This window comes from Ceratotherium simum, chromosome 15 (assembly GCF_057802395.1).
Source record: "Ceratotherium simum simum isolate JZ-2026a chromosome 15, ASM5780239v1, whole genome shotgun sequence".
Lineage (NCBI taxonomy): Eukaryota > Metazoa > Chordata > Mammalia > Perissodactyla > Rhinocerotidae > Ceratotherium > Ceratotherium simum.
Genome location: NC_141914.1, coordinates 10,593,053 through 10,604,564, shown reverse-complemented (window position 1 = coordinate 10,604,564; position 11,512 = coordinate 10,593,053). Strand labels below are relative to the sequence as shown.

Below are 11,512 nucleotides of genomic sequence, written 5' to 3'. Positions count from 1 at the left end.
CAGTGTATTCATTAAATGAGACCTCTGTGGTGTGATGTGCCCAATAGGATTATGAGAGTCAAATTTGATGGCCAAAGAGGTGACCTCATTTTTAACAGTCCTAATGACTTATTATTGGAAGCATTTGTGCTTCCTGCTCTGCAACTCTGCTCTCTGTAAGCTTAAAGGTCCTGGTTCCCAAAGGGGGAATACTCTTGCCAGGGGCTACAGTGAGGGTCCTATTGAGCTACAAGAAATGGTTGCCACTAGGGCACTTTGTACTCCTTGTGCCTAGGGGTGTGCAAGTGAGGAATCACCATATTCACAGAGAAACTGACCATGATGAGCACGTCAGGCTATTCTACACAACGGGACAGGGAGGGATACGTGTGGATCCCAGGTGATCCACTTGGTGCCTCCTGGTGCTTCCTTGCCCCACTGTAACTGTGAACAGACACAGACACACATGGCAAACCCAGTCTAAGAAGGGCATGATTACTAAGGGTTCAGACCCCTCAGGAATGAAAGTTTGCATCACATTGTCAGGTAAACCACTGGGCGATTGGTTAAGTGTGAGAGGAATCCAAAATGGGATGGATGAGGAAGGAGAAGAGGATCACTTGCAGCCCTGAGATCAACTGCAGTGACAGGAGATGCAGTTCATCCTACTAACCTCCCTCTTGTAAGTTTTTCCTCAGGAAGAGAGCCCCCTGCCCCCGGCCCCACAGGAACCATGGCAGACTTGCTCCCTGCACAGAGCTATGCAGCACAAGGGGTGGACTGTCATAGCAGCGAAAGCGCACCACCTAGTCCTCTTGCCTAGGGGAGCTTGCTTGACTGAGGGCCCCTGCTGCTGCTCTCTGAATCCACCAATATATTCATGCGAGGCTGTATGTCCCCTGGGCTGTTTCCATCAGAACAGTGAGCAGAGCAGGTAACTACGGCAGGCCCATTCCTGTGAGGTAGGATACTCCTCTGATGGGCATCTTTGGCTTGAGGGTTCTTCATCGGCCTGACCTTCAACTTTCTTGGAATTGTGCTGCAGTCTGAGACTCGTTACTTAATCCACCTCCCTTCCCTCTTTCCTTCAAAGGAGTCAGACATGCTATACTGTCTGGAGACTCTCTGCCTCCTCTGGCTTCCTATTTCAACGCTCACAGGCATTTCCCTAAAATAAACGTCTTGTAAATCTAATCTCGTTTTCGCATGTGCTTCTTAGAGGACTTGAACTAACATGTTTGGACTTCATTCTGGCAGGTAATTAGATACTTGTGGGTCAGCTTCATAATTGAGGCTTGTTTTTTAAGCTTTTTTGGGGGCAACTCTAGTGTATATTTTACTGTCAGGCTAGTTTACCCCTCACTTACCTAAGGTGTAACCTTCCTGGGACCTCCAGCCAGTGTCTGGAGTTCTCAGTGAGGACGCTCCACTACAGCTGGATGGAAAGTAAATGTTTCCCAATATCGTGCTAGTCTTGGGACTTGGTAAGTTTAGTGTTCAGTAATGGACACAAAGGGATCTGTATGTAGACTTCTGGAATTCTTTTCTCTGCATACCTTCCTCCTTGTTGATACTCTGCCCTCAAAACTCAAGCCTTCTCAGTCTCACTCAACTCCAATCATTTTCTCCTCAACTCCAAGACTGCTCTGCTCTGCTGAAGCTCCTCCTCCTGCAATGTGGGGCAACTGTAGGGTCACCTGGTTTCCCTCCCTTGGTTATTAGTCCTTTGCTGCCAGTTCTCCAATGTCTGAAAAGCTGCCTCCTACTTTTTTCCTGGCTTCTTCAAACACTGATAGTCAATTTTTTGGTAAAATTTCTAATATAAGTATTTAAAGCTATAAATTTTCCATAAGCATTTGCTTTCATGGCATCCCACAAGTTTTGATATGTTGTATTTTCATTAGAATTCATTTTGAATTAGAATTCAAATTATTTTCTAAATTCCACTGTGATTTATAGTTTACTCATGGATCATTAGGAGTATGTTCCTTAAATTACAAGCATTTGGGAAATTTTTAATCTTTATGTATTGGTTTCTGGTTTAATTTATACTCCATAAAATTTCATTCTTTTGAAGGTTGTTGAGATGATTTTGTGATCAGTCATATAGTCAGTTTTGGTAAATGTTCTGGGTGTACCTTAAGGATGTATTCTAAAATTTTGGGATGTAATGTTTTATATTATATCTTATTCATATGTATAGCACCAATATATACAAATAGTTGGAGCTCAAGACATACTGAATTAAGTAACTCAAAGATTTTATCCTATTGGTGGCAATTCCAGACCAAATGAGAGACGAGGATGATGAGATCACAGGGGCATAGGCAGAAAGAAAACTATTTCTGGGAAGATGGAGCCTCAAAGAAGAACCCCAAGTCACAGCATGCAGTTTTCCCCTATTCCAACCAATATTAATGCCAACCCTTCATATGATGGAAATTATCTCAATATTTTTCTTCTTGTGTTTCTACCAATTTTCCCTTCACTGGTTATAAGCTCTGTATCACTAGTGCTATTTGATGTAGAGAATTTGGGACATCTTAGGAAATATCTTGGGAAATCCTGGGAAAAGTTAATGACATTGATTTATAAAGCTCATAGAGACACAAGAAATGGTTAATTTTATTTCTCCATTTTTCTCCAAAAATTCATGATTGCATCTGAGATTACATGAATTTAGAAGATATCTAATATCTCTACCCAATGGTCAAATGTTTCAAGGAGAAAACATTTTTAATTTTCCAAGTTCTATTGTCACTTTCTATTTCTTATAAACATCACTCAAGGTCGGAACTGTTATTAACGTACATCTTCTAATACATTTAACTTTCCTATTTAACCCTTCTGCCAACCTTGTTCTGGACACTGAAAGTTTGATTAGAGAAGGAAGGGAGGAAATAGATTTAGACAAGGCTAACAGCACATTCTGGAGGCTTGTAAGATGCCTCTTGTGCACTGTCTCCATTTCTTCAACCTGAGTCCAGCCCCGGCTCTGGCGAGCAGTTCTGGGCAGGCTTCACTCACTCTGTGCAGACAGTGCCACACTTCAGGCACCAAGAACCTAGCTTCCTGTCCCCAGGCTTCTCTGATGCGGCAACATGTGACGCTCCGGTACCAGCGAGGCTCTCCTGTCTTTGCAACCCATAAAGATGGGGAGTTAACGCCTCACGGGAGCAGCCCGAACACATAGGAGAGAGAAATGCTTCTCCCTTTAATTCCTCAGGCAGACAGTTCTGAGATGAAGTTTAATAAGAATCCTGAGAAAGTTCTGCACTAAGTAACCACAACAGTGGCAGACTACGTGATAACACTACCTTGTTTTGCTTGCTTTTCTGCCCCTTTCCCCCTGCTCAGTCCTCCCTCTCTCTCATTCCTGCTGCCTAGGATCACATTCCCACATAGAATGCAGCTCCTTTGTCTCAGGCTCTGCTTTCAAGAATAACCTAGATTAAGACAGTAGGTAAGCAGGTTGCTGGTAGATTATATAATGCAGGAATATAATCTTCCTGGACTCTGCACATGCTGCAAAGAAACACCTATTCAGGTGGCAGCACAGGTTATGGTCATTTCGATGATTTTCCATCTTTTTCCTTTTTGAAAGTTCATCATCCATCCTGAAGCCTGAACACCTGAAGAAAAAAAGTTGGCACAAATTACCTTCTAATTGAATAGGCACATTTCTTTGTGATGACAGCTCTGGCGGCTTTTCTTTGCAAGGGGCCCTCGGCTATTTGGATGGATGCTCCAATCTAATGAGGAGGAGCCCTCAGTCTACTTAATCATGGAAAGCTTTCTGTTGTTTTGGAAACAACCATATCACATTTCTTACTCTCCTTGGTAAAAAGCTGGAGTTTTTACTGCTCTAAGCCTTTTTTCCAAGAAACTCAAACACACCTTAAAAATGTAAAAATTACTGGAATACTTATTCATGAAAAACTGAAGGAATACCCTGAAAGATATAGGGTTTTTAGGAATGAATTAAGGTTGTCCACATGCCAACTTTGCGAAAAATGTTAACAATTATAAGTTTTTAGTCATTCAAGGTCTAGAAGACACTACAGAGAACAAAACTGGTAAATTTCCCTCCCCACTCACTGGGGGGGAAAGCAAATTAAATAATTCAGATACACAGCATTTCACATAAAGGCCATAAATAAAAGTAAACTAGGACTAGAGGAAAGAATGTGCACGTGTTTTGTTTTGTTTTGTTGAATCTACAGGTCTCACTGAGAAAATGACATATGAACCAAGACCTGAGGAGGAGGAAGAGTCAGTCATATGGATATTAGGAGCATTTGGGAAGAGGGAAAAGCAATCCTAAAAGCCCAGAGATGGAGAGAGGCCAGTGTGGTTAGAGAGACGTGAGCCCTGGGAGGAGAAGTTAGAAAGGGCCTGGAAAAAGAAGGCAGCAGCAGATCATGTGAGAGACGGGCTCTCAATGGATGCAGGGCCATGCTATGGATTGGGGAGACAGTCTGACAAAGTGTGAAGACATTTTGGTATTACTATGATTGGGGTGGTACTGTGGGCCTCTAGGAGGTAGACAACATTTATGATCAAAGTATAGTAATGCTCAGGACAGTTCAACCCAACAAGATAATTTTCCCACATTTTGTGTGACTTTAAAATGCCCTGCTGCTCATTTGTGTAGACGTAAAACTGTATTTATGCTAATTTCTAAATTCCATTCATAGCAAGCTAAGTTATTGGGATCAACTCTCCAGTGAAAACAAGTAAACAAACATCCTGGATAAAATATATTCGATCAATTTTGGAAAGTTTTTCTGAGTAGTTTTTCAAATATTTTTCTGCCCCATACTCTGTCCCTCTCTGCCTCTGGAAGTCCAATTTCGTGTAGGTTAGACCCATCTGATACCTATTCCAGGACTCATTGATGCTTTATTTATTTAAAAACTTTTTTTCTCAGTGCACTTAAATCTGTACAATTTCTAGTGACCTGTCTTCAAGTTTAATGATCCTTTCTACTGCTGTGTCCAACCTATTGATAATCCGAAATAATTTCAAGATACTGTATTTTTCAATTCTAGGATTTCCATTTTACTTTTTTAGACAAAAATCTACCTTTTTTGAAATTCCCTATCTCTTCATCTATTATATCTTTCGTAAGATTCTTTAATATATTTGTCATGTTTATTTTACAGTCCTTGTCTACTAATTCCAACATCTGTACTGATTTATGTTTCTATTGATTTATGACAAAGGTGACATTGCAAAGCAGTGAGAAAAGGATGGTTGTTTCAAGAAAAGGACCTGGGTCAATTGGATAGTTATACGAAAACAAAATTAACCCTTACTTCACACCATACTCCAAAATCAATTCTATATGGATACTAGATCTAAATATTCAAAGAAAAAAACAGTATGTTTTTAGATGGTGACATAGGAGAAGGTCCTTGTAGGCAATAATTTCTTAGGGTAGCATAGAGCACTAACCATAAAGGAAGAAAATAAATTAGACTGCAATAAAAATTAAAAATTGACATTCATTAAAATTTAACAATGAGATAATTAAAATGCAAGCCACAGATTAGGAAGAGGTGGGTTTTTTTTTGCAGCACTCACAGATGAAAATGGACTCATGTCTGCAATATACAAATCAAGCAGAAAAAGACAAACAACCCAAGACAAAAATGCAGTAAAGACTCAAAAGGCATTTTACCTAAGAGGATGTTCAAATGACTCATAATCACATGAAAAGATGCTCTTTTTCATTAGTCATCAGAGAAGTGTATATAGAAACCACAGAACCACCAAATGTTGGTGAGAGTGTGGAACAATGAAAACACTCATTATATACTGCTGGTGGAAGTGTAACTGAAAAAGTATTTGGTACTATCAAATATAGCTAACCATAAGCAGAACCTATGTCCAAGCTATTCTACTTTTAGGTATATATCCCAATAAAAATATATATCTATGTGATACACATGTATCTTTAGATACAAAATATATAGGTAAGTATAACGTTCACAGCAGCATTATCTGAAATAGACCCAAACCTGGGAATAACATGAATACACAATATCAGTATAAGAGACCAGTCACAAAAGACACCATATTATATGATTCCATTTCTATGAAATGTCCAGAATGGGCAAACCTATACCAACAAAAAGTAGATTAGTGGTTGCTTAGGGCTGGAAAGGATGGAGTGTATGTTTACGGGAATGATAGCTAAAGAGTATGGGGTTGTTTTGAGGTGATGAAAATGTTCTAAAATTGACTGTGGCGATGGTTCCACCTACCTGTGAATATACTGAAAAACCACTGAGTTGTACACTTTAAATGGATGAATTGTGTGGTATGTGAATTATGTCTCAATGTAGCTGAAATTTAAAAATAACAGTATAAAGGATTAATTGTGGTATATTCATATTATTAAATGCCATACAACATATAATCAAATCAAATAAAAAAGAGACCTGGTAAGGCAACAACATGGATGAATCTCAAACGTAATACACAGTGAAAGAAATGAAATAGTATAGAATATTTACTGAATAATTCATTTCATGTGAAATTCAAGAACAGACAAAATTAATCTATGTATTTGAGGATACGGCAGGGGTCATATTTGGGGAGAAGTTGCCCCTGACTGCGCAGGGGGAAGAAGGACACTAGAAATGGTCTATTTGTCCATCTGGGTGGTGGTTGCAAGGTTAATGATTACGTTAGTCTTTGAAAGTATATTGAACTGTACATTTGTAATTTGCCCACTTTTCTGTATTTTGTACTTCAACAAAAGTTTATTAAGAAATATTTTTAAAAATCCAGTTGTTCAGTAAGTTGTCCCACTAGTATGCATTGAAAAAAAGGACTAAAAGAATACATAAACATTTCGATTATTATTTTTTGTGGGTTGGGATTACGGAGAATTTTCTTCTATATACTTTTCAATATTTTCCAAATTACCATAGGGAACATACATTACATTTATCATTAGAAACAAACGCTATAAAAATACAGTTGTCTGAGATACCCTGTATTACTTTTACACTAATTTATTCACACAGGAAGGACTGTGGGTGTTGCTCCCAGATAGGGAGTAAAAGAGGGTGTGGCCGCTGGCCTGGACGTTTCCTGGCGGCCTTGTTCACCGCCAGGAACTCACCACCGGCCACCCAGCAAGGAGGAGGAGCAGAGATGCAGGTGTAGGGACCCAAAGATTGTGAACTCAGCCAGAGCAGGTGGAGCCCAGTAAACCCAGAAGGTCGCAGTCCTCACGGAACCCGAGTTCTTACTGAAAAACTGTGGTCAGCCCAGGGACGGGGTGGAGGCCTGACCGAAGCTCTAGCCTCCGCGCCGGGAAAAGTGAATGGTCCGAGTCTAATCACTGTAATCCGCATGTTTTTCTAAGGCCATCAGCTAAGAGTGGTATTTACATTTTTACGCGGTAGTAAAAAAAAAAAAAAGAAAAGGACAAATATGCGACAGAGACTGTCCTTGGCATGCAAATGCTCAATATTTACTATCTGGCTCTTTATAGAACAAGTTTGCCAACTTCTTGATTAAGGGACTCTAGGCTGGAAAATACGAAGGTAATTTAAAATGTTACCTGGGTACACGCTTGCTGGCGAGGAGCCGGGCGTGGAACGAGCCCGCCCGCGCGCTTTCGGACAGGGTGTCCCGAGATCTAGTACCGTCCAGGCTCGTCAGACACGGGACGTCGGAATCCACCCAAGAGAGTGTGAAAACTCACCTCGGAGAATCCAGCCTGGAAGGGACGGCCAGGCTGCTCCGGCCCACACCCAGCTGGCTCTTCTTGGGAGGGGGCTCCGACAGGATGAGCCACGCTCCCTGCAGCCCTCGGCGGCTCGCCAACGAGCACGGCTCCGGCTTCAACCGGGGAAGCATCCTTGTCACTCCCGAAGAAGCCAAAGGCCCCCGGGCCCTTTCCTTTTCTCCTCGCTGTGGCGGTCCGACCCCGGGTCCGTAACTTTTGCAGGAGCGCCACGTGGGAGCGGCTGGGCGCCGGCGCATGCGCGTGGACGCTCGAGGGGCCTCCCACCGCGCAGGCTCGCCGGTCAGCTCCACGCTAGGGGAGGGGCGCGACCTTCCTTCCAGGGAGTGGGGAGCCGGGGCGGAAGGACATGAGCAGCGTGTTTTGCTGAATTATTTGAGAGTTAGTTGTGAACCTCATAACCCTTCCCCCTTAAATATTACCAGTATTTGACTTGAGCCAAAGACAGTTTCATTTAATTCAGCCTAGTATCTGAGGACGTATCCCCTAAGAATAAGGGACTCTCCAGCATGAGGGTTTCTCAGTCCCAGCGCTGTTGACGCTTTGGAAAGGATGATTCTTTGTTGTGGGGGGAGGGGAGCTGTCTTGTGCATTGTAGGATGTATGGCAGCACCCCTGGCCTCTACTCACTAGATGCCAGTAGCAACCCTCCCTTCCTCCAGTTGTGACAACCAACAATGTTTCCAGACACTGCCAAATGTGTGTGGGGGAGGGCGGGGCAAAATTGCCCCTACCGAGGACTGCTGCTCTGTGGGATCACAATGCAGTGTGCTTAAGAAGTGTATCCTTAGGCTCTTCAGACGTAGGAACTCGGAATCCGCTCAAGATTGTTACATTACTATACTTTAATATACAGTCCATATTCGAATTTCCTCCATTGTCCCCCCACAAATCCTTGGTAATCCTTGCTTACCCTACTGTTGTTTGTAAAAGATAAACCCAGGATTTGATAAGGATCACATATTGCATTTAGTTATCCAGTCTCTTTAGTTTTCTTCAATGTAGAACACTTCTCCAGTCTTTTTTGTTTTTTCTTTTTCTTTGTTGTTTTTTCTGGCATTGACGTTTTTGGAAAGTTCAGGCCAGTCGTTTTCCAGAACATCCTTCAATTTAGACGTTCAGATTGGTTCCTTGTTGTAAGATTCACGTTGAATATTTTTGGGTTTTTTTGGGCTGGAATTCCACCTAGGTGATGTTATATCAATTTTATCTCTTTTCAAAGGACTGTTAGCTGTTCTAACAACATTTAAAGAGTCCATTTTTCTCCAGTGATTTGAGATACCACTTTTATCACATACATGAATTTCCACATTGTATTTGGGTCTATATCTATATTTTCTAGTTTTTCCAATGATCTGATTGTCTACTCATGTGCTAATATTGTACCGTTTTAATTACAGAAACTGTGTAATATATTCCAATACCTGGTAGGGCTAGCTACTCCTGCCTCATTGCTGCTTTTTTTGTTTTTTTGATATTCTTGCTCATTTATTTTTTCCATGTAAACTATAGAATCTATCTCCAAAAAATACTTTTAAAAACTTGGTATCAATTTATGATTTTGCATTATTCTATTGAAGAGCAAGGTTTATTTTTCCTTTTATTTAAGTCCCAGTTTTGTGTATTTCCGGATTCCAGAAAGCTTTAAAGTTTTTCTCATACAGGTTTTGCACTTTTCTTGTTAAGTTTATTCCTAGGGTACTTTGTTGTTGTTGTTGGTAATGTAAATGGGGTCACCTCTTCTAGTTTTCCCTTTAACTGCTTATTGCTTAAATATATGAAGATATTGATTTTTATATGTAATTTTATATCTTGCTACCATATTGAATCTCCTATTTCTTGTAGGAGTTTTCCGTTGATTCTAGTGGCATCTCTATTTACACTTTTTTAAATGTAATTGCAGTGATTATTCATTTTAAAGCTCAGATTGCTCATCTTTGGCTCCTATATTCATTTGATAACCGCAAATATCTTGCGAAAAAGCTTCCTTGCTTTCTGACACTCTGAGTCCCAGTCTCATATTGGGCAGTCTCATTTACTGCTCTAGACCTAGAATCAGCCATTTCTCAAAGGAGACTTCACTGCTTCCACTGAAAATGGTATTTGGTGACCATGATCTGTGCACTTAAAGATGTTCATGGCTAAATGACTTGTTACTTCTCAATACAAGATCTAGGAAATATGTAGTTTTTCAAAGAAAGATAAAAATAAATCATAAATTTGTGCTGATATTCCAATTCTAATGACTTTATAGAATCTTTTACTTAACTTTTTTGATTTTATATTGTATCTCTTTTCTCTTCGGCTGAAAAGCATGGTTCCTAATAATATTAACATAATTGCTTAGTTACTTTTTCCCATAATATATATTATAGTTTCAAATTAACAGTAACAATATCTTAACTAATTGTAAAGGTGCGAAATGCAGTTTAATAAAGTTAGGTTTATTTGTTTTAGGTTGTTTTCAAATCTAGGTTGCTTAATTAAAAAGAAAATTAAATCCAAAGAGGAAAAAAACAGCAAGCCTTATTATTTCTAGCTTTTTGAGTGTAACGTCTAACTCGTTTATTTATTTCTCTCATTTTTACTGATATAGATATTTAAATCTGTGAATTTTATTCTGAACACCCTTTAGTGGTATCTCGTATACTCTGATGTCATGTTTTCATTATTTTTTTCCTAGAAACTCTCAATATCAGTTGGTATCTCCCCTTGAGCCAAGCTATGTTTAATAGAAAACCTTAAAATTCCAAGGTGGGAAGGCTTTCTTATGTTTGCATTGTTGTGGATTCCTACTTTTATCATATTGTTGATGGAGAATATTATTTGCATTTTTCTTTATGTAATTTATTGAGGTATACATGTCTATATATGTAAATTATAGAGTCAGTTATCCTAAATGTTATTCACACAATTTTTTTGTCTTGGACTAAGAGAAGTGTACTAAAGTCTGCAATTGCTTGTGTATGTCCATTCTCTTTGACTCTCTCATAATTTCTGCTATATGAAAGAAGCTACTGTGTTATTTGCTGCAAATCTTTTGTAAATATTTTATTTTCACTGTGAATTGTAGCCGTTAGCATTAGAAGGTGCTCTTTGTCTTGGTAATGGTTTTTGGTCTGAATTCTACTTAATTGGATTTCAATCGATTCTTTCTTTTTATTTGCATTTCCTTGGTATACCTTTGCTCATCCGTTCATAGTTAGCATTTCTGAATTATTTTGTTTTAGGTGTGTCTTGGTCTTTTATATGCAGCATAGAGTTGGGTTTGGCTTTGGAATCAGTTTTTTTGTCCTTTTAATAGCAGGGCTAAGCCCTCGATTGGTTGATATGTTTGGTCTCAGATATCTCATATTATATTTATATGTAATATCTAGCATATTAGATGATTGAGGAAAATAACGGAGGAAGGGGGATATTCCATTTTAAATAAGCGCTCAGGGAAGGTCTTGCTGAGTGACTTTTGCACAAACTCTTGAAGCAGGTGAAGGAATGAGTCACTCGGACAAGTGAGGTGAGACTTATCCTGGCGGAGAGAACAGCTGGGGCAAAGGTCCTGAGGCACAGGCTACCTGGTGTGTTTCCAAAGAACAGCAGGAGGCTGGTGTGACTAGAGTGAAGGATGCAGAAGAACAGTAGGAGATTGGCCAGAGGGGATGAATGAGGGCATCAGAAAGGGCTCTGTCAGTCTTAGGGAAGGAACAAATTACCCCTTCAAGGGGGATTTTGGTGCTAGATGTTGAAATAATATTACTTCTGCCATCCCAA

The 11,512-nt window shown here is 39.9% G+C and overlaps 1 protein-coding gene across 4 annotated transcripts; it reads right to left on the bottom strand.

The window, feature by feature from the left end:
• Positions 1–2,580: 2,580 nt before the first annotated feature.
• On the bottom strand, positions 2,581–8,080 carry LOC147915118 (uncharacterized). Of its 4 annotated transcripts, XR_015554425.1 has the most exons (3): positions 7,703–7,998; positions 6,249–6,329; positions 2,581–3,611 (listed from the first exon to the last, which is right to left on the bottom strand). XR_015554425.1 is itself a non-coding variant. In XM_087439542.1 (2 exons), exons 1-2 carry the CDS (start codon positions 7,981–7,983, stop codon positions 6,314–6,316), a joined length of 297 nt encoding a protein of 98 aa, XP_087295668.1. In that variant the 5' UTR covers positions 7,984–7,998; the 3' UTR covers positions 2,581–6,313. The 4 variants fall into 4 exon arrangements, 2 of the variants coding, with proteins under 2 accessions (XP_087295668.1, XP_087295667.1); XR_015554426.1 differs by having other exon boundaries at positions 2,581–6,329; positions 7,559–8,080; XM_087439542.1 differs by having other exon boundaries at positions 2,581–6,329.
• Positions 8,081–11,512: the final 3,432 nt, after the last annotated feature.

Excerpts from the sequence above, each read along its gene's own strand:
- LOC147915118 (XM_087439541.1), bottom strand. The coding sequence starts at position 7,983 with ATGCGCCGGCGCCCAGCCGCTCCCACGTGGCGCTCCTGCAAAAGTTAC. Across the intron at positions 3,612-7,702 it reads TCCAGGCTGGATTCTCCGAG|GTGTTCAGGCTTCAGGATGG; the intron begins GTGAGTTTTCAC and ends TTTTTTCTTCAG.